The sequence below is a fragment of the Canis lupus genome, chromosome 25 (assembly GCF_048164855.1).
Source record: "Canis lupus baileyi chromosome 25, mCanLup2.hap1, whole genome shotgun sequence".
Classification (NCBI taxonomy): Eukaryota; Metazoa; Chordata; class Mammalia; order Carnivora; family Canidae; genus Canis; species Canis lupus.
The window spans coordinates 6579486-6606111 of record NC_132862.1 but is presented as its reverse complement, the minus strand read 5'-3'; the positions used below and the strand labels follow the sequence as shown (position 1 = coordinate 6606111).

Here is a 26626-nt window from a genome sequence, read left to right as displayed (position 1 = left end):
TAGAAATGTTCTAAATTCTCTCATTGTTTTTTAGTCTTCTGCCTTCTTTTTGGTTCAGCTACCTATTTGCTCCTGGATACACTTCTATCTCTCCCTATATCTCTGAACCTGAGGCCCTCTGGAGTGCCTGCAGTCCGTGACAATGGCCTGGCCTGGCCAACACGTGTTATGCATGTGCCAATGCTGAGCATGGCAGGTGTTTGTGATGGGCTAGATTCCTGTGATGTGCAAAAGGTAAATGTAGGTTACATGCTCTCCCAGAAGATCCTACCTATTGATCTGAACTAATGGGAGACACCATAAATAATGGAATTACCAAAAATAACCTCAATTTCATATCATAGCTGAAGTTCTAACTTCATATGTTGCCTGTCTCCATCCCATAGGACTTGCTCTTCCTTGGCCTTCTCCATTCACTATCTGAGTCCTAATGTGAACTTACTGTCCCATTAGAACCTATAGTGAAACCAGACTACACGTGTTGCTCTTTTCCCTTAATGCAGTCACCTGCCATATGGAAACTTAAAGAGTAAAACAACCAAAAAACCAAGGGAAGGAGAAAGGAAATGATATGCAAAGGTATGCCTAATGATCTTCCTCTGAATGAGTGTATGTCCAAAGCGGGATGAATAAGAAATTGGAGACTTTAGTAATCAAGAATTATTCAACATGGGAAGATTAGATAATTTCAGCTGTTCTGTGGTATTAGTGAATCTCAGCTAATTTCCATTGTAAATTTCGAGAAAGAAATCTGGAATGGCTCTAAGGAGCTTAGAGAAGAAAGAGAAAAAAATGAGAGATCGTGAGAGAGAGAGAAAGAGGGAGAGAAGTGCATACTGATAGAAGAGAAAAAAGCTGAAGCACAGAAAGATTCCTAGACTAACAAATGGATGATTTTAGAAGGTGAATACCTATATATTTAGACACTCAACAAATATCTGGAACCTGGTATCTCACCTTATAGGGAAGCAGTGAGGCTAAGAGGCTAAGGACAGGGACTATAGAGGCAAGCATACCTGAAATTCAAACTTGACATTGTCATTATAATGTGCAGTTGGCTAGCTGAGTCACAAGTTTTTTCTCCTATAAAATAAGGATTAGCTAAAATAACATGTAATTAGAGGTTGCCATGTATTGCACATTAAAAAACATTAGATGTGATCTCTGTTTCTTCTCCCTCTCTCTGTGGTTTCACTTCACATGTGGAAGGACTACTGTAAACATCTGGCCAGCTTCCCAAGTACAGAAACCAAGAGAAAGAGGAGGATCTCCTTATTCCTAATGGTTACTGCCTCTCTCTGTCAGGAAGATCTTTCCATCTAACTCAGTTTTAACCCCCAAATATTTGAGTCCCATTTACTCTTAATCTGGCTTACAGAAACATAGCAAAAACATCAGCCTCAAGCTCTGGAGCACAATCACTAAGGGAGGATCATCCTTGAATCACTTTTCAACCTCTCTTTCTCCAGGGAACAAGAAAGCAAAATACCAGGTAAGTAGAAAATACCCACTTTCACAAACACCAAGCGGAAGGATCGAGAGAAGAAAGAAATGAGAAAAAGTAGTCCTAGACATAGTAGAGAGATCCCACCCACACCAAACAAAAAAGGAGAAAAGTTAAAGCCAAAGAGAGAACTAGAGAGACTGCAATAGAGAGAAGGAACTAGGAAAAGTTTTCACATGTCATAAAACGGTGTATACAATTCCCCTGGCTATTTGGGGTCTTTTCTGATTCCACACAAATCTTAAAATAATTTGTTCTAACTCTCTGAAGAAAGTCCATGGTATTTTGATAGGGATTGCATTAAACGTGTAAATTGCCCTGGGTTACATTGACATTTTCACAATATTAATTCTGCCAATCCATGAGCATGGAATATTTTTCCATCTCTTTGTGTCTTCCTCAATTTCTTTCAGAAGTGTTCTATAGTTTTTAGGGTATAGATCCTTTACCTCTTTGGTTAGGTTTATTCCTAGGTATCTTATGCTTTTGGGTGCAATTGTAAATGGGATTGACTCCTTAATTTCTCTTTCTTCAGTCTCATTGTTAATGTATAGAAATGCCACTGACTTCTGGGCATTGATTTTATATCCTGCCACACTGCCAAATTGCTGTATGAGTTCCAGCAATCTTGGGGTGGAGGCTTTTGGGTTTTCTGGGGGATCACAATGCCAGATTTCAGATTGTACTACAAAGCTGTGGTCATCAAGACAGTGTGGTACTGGCACAAAAACAGACACATAGATCAATGGAACAGAATAGAGAACCCAGAAGTGGACCCTGAACTTTATGGTCAACTAATATTCAATAAAGGAGGAAAGACTATCCATTGGAAGAAAGACAGTCTCTTCAATAAATGGTGCTGGGAAAATTGGACATCCACATGCAGAAGAATGAAACTAGACCATTCTCTTTCACCATACACAAGGATAAACTCAAAATGGATGAAAGATCTAAATGTGAGACAAGATTCCATCAATATCCTAGAGGAGAACACAGGCAACACCCTTTTTGAACTCGGCCACAGTAACTTCTTGCAAGATACATCCATGAAGGCAAAAGAAACAAAGGCAAAAATGAACTATTGGGACTTCATCAAGATGAGAAGCTTTTGCACAGCAAACGATACAGTCAACAAAACTAAAAGACAACCTACAGAATGGGAGAAGATATTTGCAAATGACGTATCAGATAAAGGGCTAGTTTCCAAGATCTATAAAGAACTTCTTAAACTCAACACCAAAGAAACAAACAATCCAATCATGAAATGGGCAAAAGACATGAAGAGAAATCTCACAGAGGAAGACATAGACATGGCCAACAAGCACATGAGAAAATGCTCTGCATCACTTGCCATCAGGGAAATACAAATCAAAACCACAATGAGACACCACCTCACACCAGTGAGAATGGGGAAAATTAACAAGGCAGGAAACCACAAATGTTGGAGAGGATGCGGAGAAAAGGGAACCCTCTTACACTGTTGGTGGGAATGTGAACTGGTGCAGCCACTCTGGAAAACTGTGTGGAGGTTCCTCAAAGAGTTAAAAATGGACCTGCCCTATGACCCAGCAATTGCACTGTTGGGGATTTACCCCAAAGATACAGATGCAATGAAACGCCGGGATACCTGCACCCTGATGTTTATAGCAGCAATGTCCAGAATAGCCAAACTGTGAAAGGAGACTCGGTGTCCATAGAAACATGAATGGATAAAGAAGATGTGGTTTATGTATACAATGGAATATTCCTCAGCCATTAGAAATGACAAATACCCACTATTTGCATCAACGTGGATGGAACTGGAGGGTATTATGCTGAGTGAAGTAAGTCAATCAGAGAAGGACAAATATTATATGTTCTCATTCATTTGGGGAATATAAATAATAGTGAAAGGGAATATAAGGGAAGGGAGAAGAAATGTGTGGGAAATATCAGAAAGGGAGACAGACATAAAGACTCCTAACTCGGGATCCCTGGGTGGCGCAGCGGTTTGGCGCCTGCCTTTGGCCCAGGGCGCGATCCTGGAGACCCGGGATCGAATCCCACATCGGGCTCCCGGTGCATGGAGCCTGCTTCTCCCTCTGCCTGTGTCTCTGCCTCTCTCTCTCTCTCTCTATGTGACTATCATAAATAAATAAAATTTAAAAAAAAAAAAAAAGACTCCTAACTCTGGGAAAAGAACTAGGGGTGGTGGAAGGGGAGGAGGGCGGGGGGTGGGGGTGAGTGGGTGACGGGCACTGAGGGGGGCACTTGACGGGATGAACACTGGGTGTTATTCTGTATGTTGGTAAATTGAACACCAATAAAAAATAAATTTATTAAAAAAAAGAGAGAATAAAAAAAAATAAAACGGTGTATATGTGGAAAAGTTAGGAATAGGTGACCCTGCAGGGAAGGGACAGAGAGAAGCTCATCAGGAGACAGAGAACTAAGGACCCAAATCATGGCACAGAATAAATGAGGAGAAAAGCCAAAGGTGGAAAAAGAGACTGAGAGGGTGACTAGGCAGGCTAGGCATAGCTCCCTGGTCATTTGGAATCAGAATCAAATAGCCAGGTATTAAGGTACTGCTCCCTCAAGTTCTGGAAATGAAAGACTGAGCTTCTGGATTGTCTCCCTCTCTGCATCAGTTACAGACGGGTCTTTGCAAACCAGACTGGCCCCACCAGACACATGCAAGGCACGTGCCCCTCATCCAGAGGCATGAGCACTGCTGGGCAGACTCTGAGAGCCTGATGGAAGCTCAGGGGGGTGATTCAGAGAACAGAGTAGTCGGGAGAGAATTAGAAAAGCAGAGACGGAGGTAGGCAACTAGAGAGGGAAAAATGGACAAGCTGGAGGTTAATGGAGTCTCCTTCATGGCCTCCGTGTGCAGACCCTTGGTGGCATCTGAACACAGGTGGTCACTGAGGGAACCAGGGGGATTAATCTCTGAAGGATGCCAACCAAGTCAGGGTCAGCTTTCAGTGCAGAAGTGAGCACGTTCACTGACCTTCTCCATGGGCTTTGGTACATGAAGACGATGACATTGGCTGTGCTGATCTCAGGCCCGGAAGAGGGATCCACAGTCACAGAGTGAGGGTGCAGTGAATTCTGCTCCAAACCAGAAGCTTGTTTACAGTGGTAAGGAATATATGCACACAGGCAGGTGTGAGATCCTAACCGGTTACTGTGAGGAGCCAAGTATAATAAGGTCAACAACTATTTTCTGTGAGGTATTACCATTCTAACTGGATCTCCAGGGATAGTCTCATACCAGTTCATTCCAATGCTCCCTTGTGAGGCTATGTCCATGGCAGGTGGCCTGGTGTATAGAATAGTCTCAGGTTTTCCCACAAAAGTTCTGGTCCATTGACCTGATAATATGATAGACAAAGTGGCCCAGAAGTATCATTATCCCCATGTCCTCAGCTTCAAATCCTGAAGCCTTTTAACTCTAATCTATCAATTTTATTTTGAAATCATTTTCTAGCCAGGGTTTCTGATGACGTAGGCAGCGCTCCCTGTGTCCCCAGTGAAATACTTTTTCATACCATTATGCTGCATTCAACAGAATAATAAACATTGGGTGGGTACCCACTCTGCTCCAGTCAACTTTTTAAATGATGTCAATAGGGTGGTAAACACACAGTCACATGCTCCCCTTGGTAACATGCTCCCCTCCTAACCAGCATCCTCTACCACTCCCTGATCACACTTCCTTTCTTCAGATCTGCAGAACTTTTTTCCTCCTGATCCACCCACTGCTCTTCTAAGATCCAGACTGCTCAGCACTGAATTAGAATCTGTACAATCAAAAAAAAGAGACAGGCATCCTCACATCCCCCACTCATCTTTCTACTCCTGGAGAGCCTGGACTCCTATAAAATTGATTCATTCTAAATGTGCAGGATGGGTTTTTCTCCGCACTCCACTATATACCTCCACCACCATTTTCAAATTAAAAACTCATTTCAGTGGGACATTTCTGTAACATAACTCAGGATGGAGGAAGGCATGTTTTTAAAGCATAAAGCACAAAAGTTAAGTTTCAGGATATTGATCTTTGCAGTACAAGGTATCTGAGATTCCTTCAGATATCCACCCAAAAATTCCCGAAAAAACCCCCCAATTTGTAAAGTTCTTTAAACATAGCTATTTCTATAACATTAATTGATATGCTAGAAGTAAGCTTGCTGGTCTCCTCATTTCCTTATAACCTCTTGTCTACAACATTTTATTGACAGAATTCCAACCCAAGCATGATACACAATTCAACTTAGGTAACAAAATATTTATGGTTGACCCTGGGACAACTAAGGGTAAGAAGCACCAGCCCTTTGGGCAGCAGACATCTGCATAAAACTTTAATTCCCCCAAAACTTAACAACTAAAAGCCTACTGTTGACTGGAAACCTTACTGATCACATAAATAGTTGATCAACACATATTTTGTGTTATATGTATTATATATTGTATTGGCACAGTAAAGCAAGCTAGAGGAAAGGAAATTTTATTATGAAAATCACTAGGAAGAGGAAATACATTTGGAGCACTGTACTGTACAAAATCCATGTGTAAGTGGTTTTTCATAGTTCAGACCCGTGTTGTTCAAGGGTCACTTGTAAATCAAAAAAAGAGATGTCCAAAAGTGGTATAATTTCCAGAGCCATTAGAGCAAGGAGTTGTTTACTGATGCTATGTGACGTAAGTCTGTGTATATTTCCATTTGTTTAGATTTTCTCTAGAGACTGTCCATGAATCATATGCATCTTTCCATGAAGGATTGCCTGTTGTCATTAGGGTTATTCCTATGTACTTTACATTTTGGATACTATTTAAGTGGCATCATAAAATTTTAATTTTCTAATATGCTTGTGGGTATATAGAATGCAATTCAGTTTTTGTATATCGATTTTGTGCCCAGTAACCTTGTTAAGATCTTCCAATTTTAGTGTATTATCTGTACATTCTTTTAGTTTTTCTATGAAGACCACCATACATCATTTGTAAATGATGACAGTTTTGCTTTTTTATTTCCGGTTCTTATACCAATTATCTATTGGTATCTATTGGTATCTATCCTTGCTTTATTGTACTTTCTAGATCTTCCATATAATCTTAAGTATGTATACACAATGGAATATCTCTCAGTCATCAAAAAGAATGACATCTTCCCATTGGCAACAATGTGGATAGAACTAGAGGGAAATAAGTGAGTCAGAGAAAGACAGATACCATATTATCTCACTCATATGCAAATGTTAGGAAAGAAAATAGATGAACATATGGAAAGGGGGAAAAGAATAAGGAGACAAGCCATAAAGGACTCTTTACATCAGAGAACACAGTGAGGGTTGATGGAGGGAGATGGTGAGGATGGGCTAGATGGATGTGGGTATTATTACTATTTTAAAAAATATTTTATTTATTTATTTGACAGAGAGAGACAGAGAGACAGACAGAGAGAGAAAGATCCTGCAGGAAGAGTGGAAGAGAGAGATTCAGGCTCCCCACCAAGCATGGAGCTCAATGAAGGGCTCAACCCAAGACCCCAGGATCATGACCCAAGCTGAAGGCCGATGTCTAACCACTGAGCTACACTGGATGATAGCTAGGTATTAAAGAAGGCACCTGGGGATCCCTGGGTGGTGCAGCGGTTTGGCGCCTGCCTTTGGCCCAGGGCGCGATCCTGGAGACCCGGGATCGAATCCCACGTCGGGCTCCTGGTGCATGGAGCCTGCTTCTCCCTCTGCCTGTGTCTCTGCCTCTCTCTCTGTCTGTGACTATCATAAATAAATAAAAATTAAAAAAAAAGAAGGCACTTATTGTCATGGGCACTGCATATTATATCTAAGTGAGGAATCACTGAATTCTACTCCGGAAACCAGTACCAATACTGCATTCTGTTAACTAAGTAAAATCTAAGTGAAAAAAAGAAAAACTACAATCTTGAATAAAAGTAGGGATAATGGTTCCCCTGCTTATTTATGATCTCAAGGTAATTTTAATGTTTCGCTTTTGGAGGAGGATATTTGCAGTTGAGTTTTGGTGTATAAATATTTTAATAGCTTAAGGAACTTCATTTCTATTCCTGGTCTGCTGAGAAGTGTTGTTTTTTTTTATAAAATTATAAACAGGCATAAATGTTTAATAAAACAGATGACTTTCCTGCCTCTACTGAGATTGCCATGTGATTTTTCTTTATTTTGTCCTTTAATGTAGTTATTTGCATAATTCATTTTCTGATGTGAAATAAACTCTGAATTAGTACTGGAATAAACTCAACTTTGTTCATGACATAAGGTATTATATTTTTAATACATTGTAGGAGTCTGTTTTCTTTAAGAATTTTGCAAGTATGGTTGAGAGTGAGATTAGTTTATTTTGTCTTTAACAAGTTTTGGTATTGAAGTTATCATTTAAAGAGTAGAGGTGTTTCCCTCTTTTTCCGGTTATCTAAAATAGATTACTTTTCCTTGGTTGGTAGTATTTGCCTTAAAATCCTGTGTCTGGTTCTTTATTTATAGAAATATTTTGTCAACTTTTTATTTGAATTCTAGTTAGTGAACATATATGGTAAATTTGGTTTCAGGTGTAGAATTTAGTGATTCATCACTGATATATAACACCCAGTGCTCATCCCTACAAGTGCTCTCCTTATTATGCATCACTCATCTAGCTTATCCCTTTCCACCTCCCTCCATGAACCCTCATTTTGTTCTCTACCATTAAGAGTCCCTTATGGTTTGCTTCCCTCTCTCTTTCCTTCTTTCCCTATGTTCATCTGTTTTGGTTCTTAAATTCCCAATATGAGGGAAATCATATAGTATTTGTCTTTCTCTGACTTATTTTGCTTAGTATAATACTCTCTAGCTCCATTCATGTCATTGCAAATGGCAAGATTTTATTCTGATGGTTGAGTAATTTCCACTTCATATATATCTATATCTGTATTTGTATTTATTTCTATATTTATACACACACACACATACACCATCTTCTTTATACATTCATCATTTAATAGGCCTTTGGACTTTTTACTACTTTGGCTATTGATAATGCTACTATAAATAGTAGGGGTGCATTTCTCCCCTCAAATCAGTGTTTTGTATCTTTTGTGTAAATATGTAGTAGTGCACTTGGTGGGTCATAGGGTAGTTCTATTTTTATCTTTTCAAGGAATATTCATACGAGAACAGCAAAAATGAACTATTGTGACTTCAATAGTGCAGATATAAAGCTCTGCACAGTGAAGGAAACAATAAAACTAAAAGACACCCTATGGAATGGGAGAAGATATTTGCTAATTATGTATCTGATGAAGGGTTAGTAAGCAAAATCTAGAAGTATTTTTAAAAATGTTTTAAATTCCAGTATAGTTAACAGACTGTGTTATATTGGTTTCAGGTGTACCATATAGTAATTCAGGTGTACCACAGAATGATGGTACACTATACCGATACATCACCCAGTGCTCATCATGACAAATGCACTCCTTAAAACCCATTGCCTATTTTACCCATCACTCCACCTACCACCCCTCTGGTAAGCATCAGTTTGTTCTATATAGCTAAGAATCTTTCTTGGTTTGCCTCTCTCCTTTTTTACTTACTTTAAAAAAATATCTCTGTGTGTTTTTTTGTTGTTTCATAAATGCCATCTATGAGTGAAAGCATATAGTATTTGTCTTACTCTGACTGACTTATTTTTCTTAGCATTATATTCTCCAGCTCCATCTACATTGTTGCAGGTAACAACATTTCATTCTTTGTAATGGTAGAATAATATTCTGTTGTGTATATATACCATATCTTCTTTATCCATTCATCTCTCCATGGACAATTGAGATGCTTCCATAATTTAGACTACCGTAAATAATGCTGATATAAACATGTATTATCCTTGCATGTTTCTTTCCTACAATGCATTACCTGTATGAATTAGTGTGTTTGTATTTTTTTGGTAAATACTCAGTAGTGGAGTTACTGGATCGTAGGGTAGTTCTATTTTTAACTTTTTAAGGTAACTTCATACTGTTTTCCATAGCCATGGCACCAGTTACATTACCAACAAGAATGGGAGTTTTATCTTTCTTTGACTTCCAGCTCCTCTCTAGTCTACTACAATGGAGTTTTTTATAAGATAAAATTTATACTTTGACTTTTATTGTTGAGTAGACCACTGTCAATCTAATTGTGCTTCTTTTGAAAGGACTCTGTCTTTTCTTCAGGAAGCTGTTAAATTTTCCCTCTTTGTCTCTCATTTTCAGGAGTTGTAATGGTGTGCCCATGTGTGTATTTCTTTTTATAAATAATACAGTTTGGGTGCACTTAGAGCCTCTTTAACCCGTGCACTGATGTCGTTCAGTTTTGGAAAAATCTCAGCTATTTTCTCTTCAGATACTGTATTTGCTCTGTCCATTCTTTCTTTCATCTTATTTATGACACATCTCCCACTTTACTAATCCTCTTATCAGCTCTTCCTAGATCTGCTCAAATGCAGATTGACCATTCCTGGGTCTTAGCTCCCAAATACTTCACTGCCTTTTTAGTGCTTAAGTGCCTTCAAGAGGATGTTTTGAAACATCTGTTCAGCTATTGTTCTTAGTGACATAGTTGGTCTAAATTACATTGGTCCTTCAATACCAGAAACAGAGGCCTCTTATAACTCATTATGTAACATCTATAGTTTTGTGCTCCTTTCATTCTTAATATTGTTTAAGTCTGTTTATTTTTGATCAGTCATGCCAAGACCTGTGAAATTATTTTCTTCTAATTCTATCAATTTAATCAAATGTTGGTTTTTTTTTAAAGATTTTTAAAAATTTATTTATGAAAGATACACACACACAGAGACAGAGACATAGGCAGAGGAGAAGCTGGCTCCCCACAGGGAGCCTGGTGTGGGACTTGATCCCAGGACCCTGATCATGACCTGAGTCAAAGGCATATGGCCAACAACTGAGCAACCCAGGTGTACCACAGGGTTTGTTTGAAACAATACAGTATATGCATTTTTATTCCTTCCATATTCTTTGCAGAGTCTATTATTCTGTGATTAAGTTGGTAGCTTAATTTATTACTTTTTAACACAATTTTTTTCCTAATAAAAGAAAGCATTACTCTAGGTATATCCCACAAAATTATAATTAGTTCCATTACTAATTTTGGGTTTGTAAAATTTTCCAATTATAATCATAATCAAATCTGTTGCTGAAAGCCTGACATGAGGTATCAGATCATAGGAATTGATATAAATATGCGCTTAGTGGGAAGTTTTGTGTTAGGCATTAGGCTGTTTAACGTTTGCTGTAGCTGTGGTTTCAGATGCTCAAATTTCTTTTCATGTCCTTGCTTTTCTCTCCTTCGCTGTCTTTTTGGTTTCCCTTTAGACTCTTTAAATAGGGTATGAGCATTGCAGCTCTTTTAGCTGTGACCTTTGAAAGTTTCCACCGTATTGATGTGGTGGTTAGGTAAAGGGGAGCAGAAGCATTCCATACTCCCATCATTTGGTCAGTCTTCTAGTGAGCCTATGACCTGGGCTCGAACCTTTGCAGGTCCGTCTCAGTGTTTTTCATGTTTTGTTTCAGTTTTTTTTTTTTTTAATGAATTCTTTCCTAGATTCATTAGGTTCTCATAAGATAGTTTTCCTTGAGGCCAGACAGTCCTCTCTGGGCTTCTTTCTAAAGGTTAACTTGTCCCTTCTCCTTGCTGATCACAAGGGGATTTTTTCCTAATCTTCATCATGAGAATCTGGTGAGGCTGCTGGAAGTAAAACTCATGAATCTATGAGGGTTCCATGGAGGGCAGACCCTTAGGAGTTTTTATCTCTGAAGTTAGCCCATTCCGTCTCCAATAAGCAGTCGATCCCCTCTAAATATTTTGGCCGGTCTCCAGTTACTGTTTCTACTCCCAGAAAGCTGTCATTTTCTGTGTTCACTTGTCTCCCAGTTTTTGGGGTGGTGCTTTCCCCTGTGCCTTTAATTCTCTGATAGATCTAAGAAGTGTTGTTGACGTTCCCTTGGTTTACCCTTGGTTTTTGGTGACGGTGGAAGTGACAATGTCCAAGCTCTTTACTCTTTCCATGTTGGACCAGACTTCTCTTCCTTCTTTAGTAAATGGGAGAATTAGAATTCTGTTTCTTAATTTCCAACCATATAGGTTTCCTTCTAGTTAACTTTTTTTTTTTAGATTTTATTTATTCATTTATTTATTCATGAAAGACACACAGAGAGAGAGAGAGAGAGAGATGCAGAGACACAGGCACAGGGAGCCCGATGTGGGACTCTATCCCGGGACTCCAGGATCACGCACTGGGCTGAAGGCAGGTGCTAAACCGCTGAGCCATCAGGGCTGCCCTCTAGTTAACTTTTTGATATTGATTTCTAACTTAAGTGCCTTATCGTCAGAGAACTTGGTCTGTGTGACTTCATATCATTAACTTGATTTGAGATTTGCTCTATGGACTAGTATATGTTCTATTTTGAGATATTTTCAATTTATTTTTGGTAATATGTGCCTGCTACCTTTACTAGGTTACTGTGCTGGGGGGAAATGGTTGGTATACTTAAATAGGAATAATGAAGTGCTTACAAGGATGTGGGAGGGTTAAGAGGAATCAAAAAGGGATGGTGAAGCATCCTGGCCTCTCAAGAGAAATGAATTGTTACCACCTTATGAGGATAGGGAAGGGAGCTGTAGGAGAAGGCCACCCGACAGTAACTCTGGGACACCAGGGAAGGACCAGGACAATAACATCCTCAAATATTCTCCTGCCTTCCTCTCTCCTACTAAGTAACTCTTAGTTGAGGCCAACCAGGATGTCTTCCCATAAGTATCCCCACATGATTTTCATAGGCTTCACTAAATGGTAATTGCAGGTGTCCCACTGCAAATAGCAAAGGTGATGAATGATAGGATTTAGTTAGGTAGGGATGTGAGATTGATGGGAATGTGGAAAAGATGGCTGCGGGGTGGATGAAGTTGGAGCTGAAGTAACAGAGGAAAAGGACAGAGTTTAAGTAAGAGTCCATACTAGTGGTAGGCCAAAGGGCATGGTCAGGTAGGAAAAGTCTTATAACTTGAGAAAACTTTATTTTTTTTTATTTTTTTAAAGATTTTATTTATTTATTTATGAGAGAGAGAGAGAGAGAGAGAGAGAGGAAGGGGCGGAGACAGACAGAGGGAGAAGCAGGTTCCATGCAGGGAGCCTGAAATGGGACTCGATCCAGGGTCTCCAGGATCAGGCCCTGGGCTGACGGCAGCGCTAAACTGCTGAGCCACCCGGGCTGCCCTTGAGAAAACTTTAGGAGAAGTCGTAGGCTGAGACAGAGACAAACACATAAGGTGTTTTTTTTTTTTTTAATTTTAATTTAGTGGTTCATCACTTACATGTAACACCCAGTGCTCAACATAACAAGTGCCCTCCTTAAAACCCATCACCCATTTAGAACATCTGCCACCTCCCTCCCTCCATCATCGCTCCTTTTTGTTCTTTATCATTAAGAATCTCTTATGATTTCTTTCCTTTTCTCTCTTTTTACCCCCTTCTCATGTGTTCATCTGTTTGGTTTCTTAAATTCCATGAGTGAATTCATTTGGTCTTTTTTCTGTGATTGACCTATTTCACTTAAGATAAGACTCTCTGCCTCATCCATGTCATTGCAAATGGCAAGATGTCATTTTTCGATGGCTGAGTAAACATCCATTGTATATATAGACCACATCCTCATTATCCAGTCATAAGTTGATGGACCTTTGGGTGATAGTTTGGCTATTGCTGATAATGCTGCTACAAATATTGGGGTGCATTTGCCCTTCAGATCTGTATTTTTGTATCCTTTGGTAAATCCCAATAGTGAAATTACTGGAATATTGGGTAGTTCTATTTTTAACTTTCTGAGGTGCCCCATACTGTTTTCTGCAGTGGGTGCAACAGTTTGCATTCCCACCAACAGTGCAAGAGGGTTCCCCTTTTCCTGCATCCTTGCCAACATCTATTGCTTCCTGTGTTGTTCATTTTAGGCATTCTGACAGGTGTGAGGTGCTATCTCATCACGCTTTTGATCTGTATTTCCCTGATGATGAGTGATGTTGAGTATCTTTTCAGACATCTGTTAGCCGTCTCTGTGTCTTCTTTGGAAAAATGTCTATTCTGTCTTCTGCGCTTTTTAAAAAATTTTTAAATTAATTTATTTTTATTTGAGATATAAAGAGAGAGATCACGAGCACAATCAGGAAGAGCAGAGGCAGAGGGAGTGAGAATCCCAAGCTGACTCTGAACTGGGTGGGGAGCCTAATTTGGGGATCAATACCACCAGAGATCATGACCTGAGCTGAAACCAAGAGTCTGAGGCTTAACCAACTGTGCCACCCAGGCACCCCTACCTATTTTTAAATTGGATCATTCATTTTTGGGTTGTAATCTTGGATAAGTTCTTTATAGATTTTGGTACTAACCCTTTATCAGATATGTCATTTAACATATATTCTCCTTTTTTTTTTAAAAAAAAAAGACTTTTATTTATTTATTCATAGAGACAAAGAGAGAGAGAGAGAGGCAGAGACACAGGCAGAGGGAGAAGCAGGCATCATACAGAGAGCCTGACGTGGGACTTGATCCAGGGTCTCCAGGATCACGCCCTGGGCTGCAGGCGGCGCTAAACCGCTGTGCCATCGGGGCTGCCCAGCATATATTCTCCTATTCTGTACGGTGTCTTTTAGGTTTGTTGCTTGTTTCCTTCACTGTGCAGAAACATTTTATATTTTGGAGGAATTCCAATAGTTCATTTTTGCCCTTGTTTCCCTGGTTTCTGGCAACGTGTCTAGTAAGAAGTTGCACTGGCTGAAGTCAAAGAGGCTGCTGCCTGTGTTCTCTACAATTTTGGTTTCCTGTCTCCCATTTAGGCCTTTCATCCATTTTGAGTTTTTTTTTTGTGTGTGTGTGTGTGTGTGTGTGTATGATGTAACAAAGTGGTCCAGTTTCATTCTTCTGCATGTCGCTGTCCAGTTTTCCCAACACATCTGTTGAAGGGACTGTCTACTTCCCATTGGATAGTCTTTGCTGCTTTGTCAGTGATTTGTTGACCACATAGTTGTGGGTTCATTTCTGGGTTTTCTATTCTGTTCCATTGGTCTATGTACCATTCTGTCTTGATGACTACAGCTTTGTAATATAGTTTGAAGTCCTGAATCATGATGTCTCCAGCTTTGCTTTTCTTTTTTTTCATGACTGCTTTGACTATTTGGGGTCTTTTGTGGTTCCATATAAATTTAGGATTGTTTTTCTTGCTCTGTGAAAAGTGCTGGTGGAATTTTATTATTATTATTATTATTATTTTCATTGTTTCACATTTTATTTATTTATTTACTTGGAGTTCAATTTGCCAACATATAGCATAACACCCAGTGTTTATCCCATTCAGCTAGTGGGATTTTAATAGGGTTTGCATTAAATATGTTGAGTGTTTTGGGACGTATAGCTATCTTAACAATGTTCATGATTCCAGCTCATGAGCATGGAATGTTTTTCCATTTCTTTGTGTCACCTTCAATTTGCTTCATAAGCGTTCTATAGTTTCCAGAATATAGATCCTTCACTACTTTGGTGAGGTTTGTTCCTAGGTATCTTACTGTTTTAGCTGCAATTGCATTTGGGATTGATACTTTGATTTCTTTTTCTGCTGCTTCATTATTGGTGAATAGAAATGCAACATATTTCTTTGCATTGATTTTATATCCTGCAACATTGCTGAATTTATGTATTAGTTTTAGCAAATTTTTTGTGGAGTCTATTTTGTTTTTTACATAGAGTATCATGCCATCTACAAAGAGTGGAAGTTTGACTTCTTCCTTGCCATTTGGATCCTTTTTATTTCCTTTCTTGTCTGATTGCTGAGGCTAAGACTTCCAGTACTATATTAAATAGTAATGTTGAGAGTGGACATCCTTGTCTTGTCCCTGATTGTAGAGGAAAAGCTCTCAGTTTTTCCCCATTGAGGATATTAGTTGTGGGTCTTTTGTATATGGCCTTTATGATGTTGAGGTATGTTCCATATATACCAACTTTGTTGATGTGGTTTTTTTTTATTTTTTATTTTTGTATTTTTTTTAAAGATTTTATTTATTTATTCACGAGAGACACAGAAAGAGAGAGAGAGGCAGAGACACAGGCAGAGGGAGAAGCAGGCCCCAGGCAGGGAGCCCGATGTGGGGCTCGATCCCGGGACTCCAGGATCACGACCTGGGCCAAAGGCAGGCACACTAAACCGCTGAGCCACCCAAGGATCCCTGACGTGGTTTTTTAAAATCAAGAATGGATGTTGCATTTTGTCAAATCCTTTTTCTGCATCTCTTGAGAGGATCATATGGTTCCTATCCTTTCTTTTATTAATGTGGTCTGTTGATTGATTTGCAAATATTGAATCACCCCTTCAGCCCAGGAATAAATCCCACTTGATTGTGGTGAGTAATTCTTTTAATGCACTTTTGGATTTGCTCATATCTTGTTGGTAATTTTTGCAGCCATCAGGGATATTGGTCTGTAATTCTTCTTTTTAACAAGGTCTTAATCTGCTTTTGAGATCAAGGTAATTCTGGCCTCATAGAATGAGTTTGGAAGTTTTCCTTCCCTTTCTATTTTTTGGAACATTTTAAGAAGATTAGGTATTAACTCTTCTTGAAATTTGTGGTGGCATTCCCCTGCAAAGCCATCTGGTCCTGGACTTTTGTTTGTTGAGAGATTTTAATTACTGATTCAATTTCTTTGTTGGTTATGGGTCTGTTCAAATTTTCTATTTCTTCCTGTTTCAGTTTTGGCAGTTTGTATGTTTCTAGGAATTCGTCCATTTCTTCCAGATTGCCCAGTTTGTTGGCATATAATTTTTCATAATATTCCCTGACAATTATTTGTATTTCTTTGGTGTTGGTTGTGATCTCTCCTCTTGCATTCATAGTTCCATTTATTTGGCTCATTTCTCTTTTCTTTTTGATAAAGATAAATCTTTTGATAAGGCTTTATGAATTTTATGATTTCTTTCAAAGTACCAGCCGTTAGTTTCCTTGATCTGTTCTACCAGGTGATTTTTTGTTGTTGTTTCTGTATTGTTTATTTCTGCTCTAATCTTTATTATTTCCCTTTGTCTGCTAGCTTTCAACTTTATGTGTGTTTTTTTTTCTTTTTCTTATTTTTTCAGCTCCATTAGGTGTAAGGTAAATTGTGTACTTGATATTTTTCTTGCTTCTTGTGATAGTTCTGTATTGCAATACTCTTCCCTCATAGGACCACCTTTGCTGCATCCCAGAGGATTTGGATTGTTGTGTTTACATTTTCATTTGCTTCCATGTATTTTGTAATTTCTCCTTTAATTTTCTGGTTAACACATTATTTAGTAGGATGTTCTTTAACCTCCATATATCTGTGGTCTTTCCAATTATTGTATTATTATCAATGAGTTTCTTTATGTTTGTTACTAATTGATTTATATATTTCAGTGCTCCCAAGTTGGGGCATGAATTATTAGATATTCTTGATGAGTAGACCTCTTAATTCTGATATAATGCCCTTCTTCATCTCTTGTTAGTCTTTCGGTTAAAATCTAGTTTTTCTGCTATCAGTATTACTACTCCGGCTTCCTTTTAATATTCATTAGCATGATAGATGGTTCTCTATCCCCTTACTCTTAAGGAAGCACACACAGAAGAGTTGCTAAATTCTCTAAATCTACATTCATGATCCAATACCTTTCTTTCTCTCTTTTTAGCTTCACTATTTTCCATAATTTTATCCTCTACATCACTGATTTGTTCCTGTTTCATTCCTCCTCATTGTCAATCTGCAAGTGCCATTAGGCCTAAAATGAGTCTCTTGTAGACAGCATATAAATGGGTATTTTTTTTTCTTATCCATTCTGATATCCTATTTCTTTTGATTAAAGCATTTTGTCTATTTACATTCAGAGTGATTTTTGATAGATATGAATTTAGTGCCATTGTGTTACCTGTAAAGTTGGTCTTTCTAGTGATGTTCTCTCTTCCTTTCCAGTCTTTCCTGTTTTTGGTCTTTTTTTCTCTCCACTCAAAGAGTCCTCTTTAATATTTCTTGCAGGGCTGGTTTAGTCATCATGAACTCCTTTAGTTTTTGTTTGTCTTGGGAACTCTTTATCTCCCCTTCTATTCTGAATGACAGTCTTGCTGGATAGAATGTTTTTGGCTGCATATTTTCCCCATCCAGCACATTGAATGTATCATGCCACTCTTTTCTGGCCTGCCAAGTTTCTGTGGACAGATCTGCTTCAAACCTAATCTGTCTTCTGTTGTAGGTTAAGCCCCCACCCCCATTGCATTCCAGATTCTTTTCTTGTTTGTGTATTTTGTGAATTTGACTATGATATGTCTTGGTCATGGCCAGCTTTTGTTGAATTTAATGGAGTTCACTGTGCTTCTTGGATTTTTAAGTTTGCTTGCTTCCCCAGATTAGGGAAGTTTTCAGCTATAATTTGCTCAAATTAACCTTCTGCTCCCTTTTCTCTCCTTTCTTCTGGGACTCTTATGATACAATTTTATGCTTTAAGGAATTGCTAAATTCCCTATGTCTACATTCATGATCCAATACCTTTTTTTCCTTCTCCTTTTCAGCTTCATTATTTTCCATAATTTTATCTTCTATATCACTGATTTGTTCCTCTGCTTTGCTCATCCTCATTGTCATTACGTCTAGTTGGTTTTGCATCTCAGCTATAGTATTTTTCATTTTGGCTTGACTACATTATAGTTCTTTTATCACTGCAGTAAAGGATTCCCTAGTGTTTTCTATGCTTCCTAAGCCCAGCTAGTATCCTTATAATTGTTGTTTCAAATTCTGGTTCAGGAAAAAAAAATTCTGGTTCGGACATCTTACCTATAATTGTAGTGAGTAAATCCCTGGTCAGTACTTCTTCCTGTTCTTTCTTTTGGGGTGAATTCTTTCATCTTTTCATTTTGTCTAAGTCACAGGTTTTTGTGTGATTGTTAGGAAAGCCTGCTATATCTCTGCTCCTGAGAGTAAGGCTATATTAAAATGAGCCTCCCTCCCTGCCCCAAACAAAAAAACACAGCAAGATCCTGTTTCACCTAGAGCATTCCAGCTTTCTATGATGAGTGACTTGGTATATGCAGAGGGATTGTTCTTGTCATCTGGGGGAGATGCCTGCTGCATTGATTCTCAGGTGGACTTCCCTATTAGAGATGTGCCTCAGGGCACAGGGGATCAGGGACTCATGTAAGCAGCCCTGATCTCCACTGGGCTGTGCTCTGTTGCTCACTGAAGTCAGTCAGTGCAGGTAGGCAGGAGGAAAATGGCATTGCCCTTCTCTGTTGTTCCAGGAAGTTCACTACTCTTCAAGAAGTACATACAGAAAAGCAAACAATCACCAGATTGTGTCAGATCCCTGTTTTCACCTTGTCTGTGCCTGAGCTGTCTGACTACCATTAGTGCAGTACCTCTGTGTTTTATCTCAGGGTCATAGCTAGGTTTCAGAACTCCAAATTCAGATACCCACAAGGAATATACTTCTGCTGATGCCCTGAGGGAGGTTGTCATCATGTTGTGGCTGGTGCTGGTTTATCCCAGAAAAGCCATCACATACTCAAACAGTGGTTTGGAGTTTATAGTAAAGTGCAGCAAAAAGCCAGCATCAAGGTATACTGCCCTGAGCTAGTGTCTCTGTTCCTATATTGGTGAATGGGGCAGCATGTTGGCACTTCCAGTTCTTTTATCCCTAGAGTTGCTGTGCTACCATTCTGAAATGCTGACCAAGAAGGGGAACTGTTTCTTCCCATGCAACCCAGGGAATTCTTAGACTGTACTGACCGTTCCTGGGCCTCGACCCTCCTTCCCCACCAGAGCACCAGTCAGCCTGCCAGGCATGACACTGCCTATGGTGAGGATTTGTAAAACTTCAAATTTTGCGCTCCAATGCTTATAAAAACTGCTGGTAGTCAGCCCGACTCCTTTTCCCAGTCAATGGTTTTGGGAAAATTCTTTCTTTTGCAATACCTACATGCTGCTTTCTCATTATCTCTCTCTTGTTTCTCTCTCTATGATCAGGGCTCCATCCTTCCACAATACCTGTAATTCTTTTCTCCCAAAATCAATTCTCTACAGCTTCTACCTTCTTTGAGTTAGATGTTTTTCCACCTGTAAAGCACAGTTTCTTCTTTTAGTTTTCACATTTCTTACATGATCAGAATAATTTGGTAGTCAAGCTATGTTCAAAGGACTAGGCAAGCTTAGGGTCTTGTTCCTCACCACCTTAACTAGTCATAAAACAGAGAGGTTTTAGGGAAGGTTTTATCACAAATATTTATATGGATTCCAGCTATAGAGTGCCAGCAGAAATCTTGCTGATGGTAAACCAGAAATGTCTAGGTATATAGAATTCTGTATTCTAAATTCTTGGTTTCCTCCTGTCTATTCTTTTTCCAGATTAATACCTCTCATCATCTCCCTTATTTGCTCTTCTAATACATTATCTCCTGACCAGGGTTACTCAACCACAGCACCAATGATTTCTTGGGCTGCATAAATGTTTATTGTGATAGCTGTTCTATGTATTATAGGATGTTTAGTAGCATCTCTCGTCTCTACCTACTAGGTGCCAGTAACACGTACCCTTTTCCTGTTATGAAAACTAAAAAATGTTTTCAGATATTGCCAAATACCTCCTGGGCGAGAGACTCATCCCTGCTGAGAACCCCTGCTGTAGACATTAAGTAATTGACTAGGGGTAGGGGAGAAAGAAGAGATGTGAGCAGAGTCTCAAGAAATGTAGTGTATTATAAATAAAGCAAGACATAAGAAGGAATCTTCATGAAGAAAAGGGAAACATTTAAACTGCACAACAGGCATCCAGCCAGTGACAAAGTTTTCCAGTGGAAGCAAACAAATGCACAAATAAGTTAAAGTGTTCATTTTATATTCTATTTATAAAACGCAAATGTCACTGGAAGCTTCTCTGACCCTAGGAGATTTTATTCTATAACCCCCACTCCCGGTTTATACTCTGGGGAACTGGGTGCTCTCCTTAGCCTTCTTGCTCTTGCTTCTGCCCTCCCACCTCCCCATTTATAATTCACATGTATTTGGCATAGAGCTCCTCCTCTTGCTTCCTTTAAGGAGTAATCCAAATCTCTGCAGTTCTTATTTTTTCTGGGAACTTCTTGCATAATTTTGATGCCATCATATAGGGATAATATTGTACAACTCTTTGCATAGTTGTCCCACGCACTGCTTTTCACTTAACTTCTATACATCACTCTATTTGCCTCATGGGTCTCACTACGCTATCTTCTCAAAGATGAAATACCAGTAATTGCTTTCGTACTAGAAGTAAATGTCCCAAACAATGGGCTAGCCTTCCTTCTCTTTAGGAGGCTACTACATTTCACATAATTTGAGAATAAACTTTTCCATTTCATTACACTTGCCACTTCATATGGACATGTATTAGTAGGAGAACTTGGAAGGATTAATTGATATTGGGAGTAAAATCAGACAGATGAGCATTAAACATCAACAGGATCTTCCAAGTCTGGTGCTAGTAAGAAGAAAATGATAAATGCTTTTTCCTGGAGTCTATCAGTGTTGGTGAGTTGCCCAATTGTCAAGGCTTGGTGAAGGAGCTTCTCTTTCTGGAGGCTTCCCACTAGACAGATTCAATACTCAGTCTAAGCCAGGCTGGTCCTCCCAAGGGCCCTCACCATGGCTCCCTTCATTTCCTTGTTTCGAAAACTATAGATGATGGGGTTGCACATGGGGGTGATGATGGTGTAGAGGAGGGAGAAAGGCTTGTCTTTGTCAGGGCCATGTGTGCTGCGAGGGTTCATATAAGAGAACATGGCAGAGGTGTAGAAAAAGATGACCACAGTCAGATGGGAGGCACAAGTAGAGAAGGTCTTCCCTCGACCTGAGGAGGAGGCTCTTCCAAGGATGGAGGCCAGGATGCGGGCATAGGAGATGACAATGAGCACCATGGGGCTGAGTAGCACCACGATTGCATCGGCAAAGATCATTCTCAGACTAAATTGGGGGTCTCCACAAGACAGGGCAATCACTATGGGGGCCTCACAGAAGAAGTTCTCTATGTGGTTGTCTCTACAGAAGGGATTCCGGAATGACATATACTCAAGAAAGATGCCATTGATCAGCCCAAAGAGCCAGGCAGTACTCACCAGCTTCACACAGACCTGCCGGCTCATGATCTGGGCATAGCTGAGTGGGTGGCAGATAGCAACATAACGGTCATAGGCCATAAAAGCCAAGAGGATGCACTCAGCCACACCCACACAGAAGACCAAGTACATCTGGGTCAAGCAAGAGACAAAAGAGACAATGTGGTTCTTGACCACCAAGTGGATCAGCATCTGCGGGATAGTGGTGGTGATGAAGCAGACATCCAGGAAGGACAGGTGGCCAAGGAAGAAGTACATGGGGCTGTTGAGCCTGGGGTCTGTCCAGGTGATGAAGATGATGAGGCCATTCATGGCCATGGCAAGGCTGTAGAGGGCTAGGAAGAGGACAAAGAGTAATGCCTGAGTGGAAGAGGAGCTCTGCTCAAAGCCCACGAGGATGAACTCTGTCACTGTGCTGCCATTCCTTAGGTCCACTGTCTTGGACCTGCTTGAGGAGGGAGGACAGGAAAGCACAGGTGAGATAGTTTGTAGGGAATGTAAGGTACTCACTTGAGCCCAGAGACCCAGCTATAAAAGAACGATGAGTGGTGGCAAATGATTTAGAACTTTAGGAATCATGTAATTGGCAATGTTGTGGGGAGTGAGGATACCAGGGTCACCACAGGCTGCATACATGGAATTGTAATATCAAAAACTGAGGAAGCAATAGTTATACTTTATTCTGATTTGGGCAGGCCTCAAATGAAGTACCACATCTGCCCCAGGGCTGTAAACACTGAAGGATTAGCCACTCTCCAAAATGTGTTCAGAGGTGCAAAGCTAAGATGGTTGGGCCTGGTACTCATGGCAAATAAGGAAAGGTTTAAGAAAGTGAGAAACGGAGTATTTGAGGGAACAGCATGCTGGCTGTTAGCTTATAGAAGATCATATTTGGGAGATGTTTACAGACGTATTTTCCTAGAAGAAAAAAAGTGCTGAGCCTTAGTGTATGTATTTGAAATGATGAATGGGTTGAAGTTTCAGAGGAAACAATAACATTCTCCCCTTCAGCATTGCCCCTTAGGTGAGAATGATTTGCAAATCTCTGGAAACATCCATGCTTACCAGTCGTCCACTCTCTATCCAGACTCCCTCTCCCAGTGGTTGTTGCATCCACCACCCATGCTGTGCATGCAGGAGATGGGACCTAGTTCTGAGTTCTTGCATTATTACTTAATGAGAGGCAGTTTCCTACAGAGGTTGGAACACAGGGCTATGCACTGTTGGGTGGAAAGGATGCAACCATTGCCATGAGACAAGGAAAGGTATGAGTGGGCACAAATTCAGCATTTCTGGAATGGACCTTCAAAAAACTTTGATCTGTCCATTTACTTCCAGGATAAGTCTTGTTCTTTTCCCATCATCAGAGAATGAGTGTTCAGAATTCTCATGTTCTTTTCTCATTATTGCAACTTTTAGGAAGTCGTTATGTTCATGTTTAATTTCTCTTTCACTTTTCATCTTATCTCTGAGTTAGGATACAAGAGGGATCCCTTCCACTCTCAGATCCTTATAGATGGTTAGTATATTCCTTCTTACCCTTCAGTTCTGCCAACCACCCTTCTTCATTTTCTTTTCTCTCAGGCCTTCTCCCACACATTCTTACTCTACCTGTGTGTTAGTCTTTCCCCCTCCTTTTTGCACTTCCACTTCTCACTGTTTTCTTCTCCCTCTCCCTTTCTCATATTTGGTGTGGGTGTCTGCTATTCAGTGATCTCTGATTGGACACCCCTCTCTTCTCTGAGTCTTTAAATATTTAATGTTGCCTATCTTAATTTTAGAAGAGACCTGCCCCATTCCTGTCACTTCTTTTCACTTTGGATTCCCTCTAGGTGATTTCCTGATACCTCAAGGCAGTAGGCCATTTCCATCATCCGTACTTTGGGATGCACCCCTAGAACTTGTCCCTAGAACTCGTCTTCAGGGCTGAGAGAGGGCAGGGAGGTCCAAGAGCAATGTTTAACCGGAGAAGTGGCTTGGGATCATGGGACCAGTGGACTGTTGCGGCTGAGGTCAGAGTCTGGGCAAGGGAAGGCAGTGAGCTATGCTCCAGACAAGCCTGGGACCTGTCCAAGAAGACACTGAAGCTCAACCTAAGAAGACTCTAGGATCCATAGTAGTATATAAATGCTTATTGTGCTTCATTGTACCAGAAAGAATACCTGGTGATAAGTGGCATCTAGCCCTGGTAAATACTGGTGTTAATCAGTCAAGCATTTGTATAAATAAATAGGACAATGACTTGAAAATCACATCATACCTCATTCTGTGGGTTGGCTGGTGATGATGTTTTATCATTGAATCACTGCAGCAAATAATAGAGAAAATCTCAATGTGTCTGAATAACTGGTCCACGGAGGATGGTCTGACCTGCTGGTCCACTCTGGAAGATAGTTGTGGTGGTACCATGTCAGTTCTTCGACATTCATAATGTAGATGATGAATGTTCACTCAAAAAATACTACTACCTTGCATATGTACTGCACTTTAACTGTCACATATTCCACTTATTAATAGACATAGTTTTTCCCACTTTTCATACTATATGTTTTGACCTTCTCAAGACTTTTAATTCTATCCCAGGGCTGAGTTTTAGCACCTTGAGTAGAAAATCACACGCTCTCTTAATTGTCACTTGAAGAATCACCAGCAAGAAAATAATAAAAAAATCATATTCCTTTAGCTATAGACAATCCCTTATTATTATACAACATAAAACTTGTTCTTGTAGTTTTTTCCAAAACAGAATTTTCTGAAACTAGAAATCAGAAATTGTTGCTAAGTGGTCTGAAACTAATGGTGAACCTCTAAAATATCATTTTGTTGGTGGTCTTAATAATGGCCATAGTAATATGTAAATTGATGTCTCTCTACTTTTAGAAAGATTTGTGAGATTTTGCTTATAAACCAAAAGAGGATTATGGGATTTCTTCTGCCAAGGGTGTAGATATAAAATAATTAACCATCCATGACCCCTTGGGTTTCTTGTTTAAAGAATCTAGTGTATGTAACCTCATTTAAATTCATAATAATATATTAAATACTTCATATACGCCATGAGTTTTTATTGTAATTTAATTATTTAATCTAATCTAATCGAAGAACCTCTGGTAAGTTATGTTGGCAATGCAGTTGAGCAGAGTTTGGCAAGGAGAGAGGAACAGGGAGGAAGTTTTCAGCTGTGGGTCCAGATTGGCTTCAGAATGGTTAATTACACATACTGTTCTGATTCCTTTTAGAACTACTTGCAAGGAAGATATAATTTTTCAAAAATTCCAAGAGCCTCTCTGCAGGGCAGTGATTTGTGTTGGAGGTGCAGCCAATAGGATGGTGGGAGTAGGAGTATTTATATGGCTTACCCCTTATGACTTAATGGGGTAATCATAGACTTAATGGGGTAAGAGAATACAATGCTAGATACTGTTAGGGGTGGGTAGGTAAGGAATAAGTTCTTCCATATTCCCGATGTTTCCTTCCACATGGCTGAAACTGTGATAACATAACATTCTTGACCTTTCTCTTCGTCATTCGCACCCTCCCATGGGGAGTGGAGTGGCTTACTGAATTGGTGATTTTAGGAGAAATCAAGCATGAGTTTTCTATCCCTTTCCTCTCACTTTCCCCTTGGGAGTGAGTGGCCTTCTTCAGAGCAGACTCTATCCGTGGTTAGAGAGACTTTGTGGTTGTATAGTCCTGCCAGTTACAGGGCAATAGGTTTGTCTGTTTAACTCTGCTTCTGGATTAGGAAGCCCAATTGCTGGAATGTCTGCTTTGTTATAATAAAGGTGCTGTTTTAGCCTCTACCTGCAAATTGTCTCACTGCTCAGATGATTCAGAACCAGATGGGAAGAGCAGTGTTATTTGCTGGACCCCTCAAAATCCCTACTGGTATTAGCAGTAGCTTAATCACATATATGGAAATAAAATTCAAAGAAAGAAATGTGATAGAGCTTTGATTAAAATGACAAGAAACCATGAGTGACAATGATGTCTGAGATGATCCCGAGAGGGAAAGTTCTGCTGATAGAAATATGCTGAATTCTTAAAGTACAGCGCTGGTGAGTTAAGGGAGAGAAAAGTATATTCCATGATCACAGGAACACAAAGAACAAAGTCTGCTTTTTTAGACTAGATTGATGGGAAAATGTTACAAAAACATTTAAGTTTAGGACAAGCATAAATGGTAGTTAGAGGAACTTTCTGTCCCACAAGGGCTTTAAACAATGATACAAGTGCCTCAGGGTCTAGGTTCCCGGTCTGTAGGTTTTATTTCAATGAAAGTCCAGTATGTCATGTCTGGTTTAGACTTGGTCCAGTACAAAGACAGAGGACACACACCCAGCCTGAATCGTTATCAGTGTCCTCAGGAGGATCAATGATTCCTCCTCCTAACCTCCTTTCTTAGTTAATGGTATTATTTGAACCCTTAGTACTTTAAATCAGAAACCACAAAGTCACCTTGCACTCCCCTTTTTCTAACCCCCATATTATATTAAGTCCAGATAATCTCCCCTTACCCTCCTACAGACACCCTGAAGTGCAGCCACAGCTCACATTCCCCCACAAACACCATAATTGTCTAGGCCTTCAAGTATCTGTATATGCTCTTCTGTCTTTCAGAAATTCACTCTTCATGCATTTTCTCTATTCAGCAAAATCTTGCCTTTACAAGACCAACCTCAAGTCCGCATTGCATAATTGAAGCCTTCTGCCACTCTTGCCCAGTTCTGCCCATCTGAAGTTTCACTTGTTCCTGCAGTTCTAGAGGAAACACTGATTACATGCTATTTAATCTCTGTCTTTCTATTATGAGCTCCATAACCACAGACATTATACATCCATATCTCTGGGAAGACTGCCTAGCACATAGCAGTCTTCAAATACATTTACTGAAAGAATAGTAGAATAAATGACCACCTGAATTCCAACTTTC

At 39.7% G+C, this 26626-nt stretch overlaps 1 protein-coding gene and 1 long non-coding RNA gene across 2 annotated transcripts in view; both read right to left on the bottom strand.

The window, feature by feature from the left end:
* The window catches only part of LOC140617185 (uncharacterized), a 62093-nt gene extending 38014 nt beyond the window's left edge, over window positions 1-24079 (bottom strand). Inside the window, exon 1 of the long non-coding RNA XR_012017396.1 lies at window positions 23954-24079. This is a non-coding gene — a long non-coding RNA (uncharacterized lncRNA). The remainder of the gene's footprint in view (window positions 1-23953) is intronic.
* On the bottom strand, window positions 21053-23872 carry LOC140616908 (olfactory receptor 10AD1-like). The gene is made up of 2 exons (XM_072797578.1): window positions 23856-23872; window positions 21053-22138 (listed from the first exon to the last, which is right to left on the bottom strand). Exons 1-2 carry the CDS (start codon window positions 23870-23872, stop codon window positions 21190-21192), a joined length of 966 nt encoding a protein of 321 aa, XP_072653679.1. The 3' UTR covers window positions 21053-21189.
* Window positions 24080-26626: the final 2547 nt, after the last annotated feature.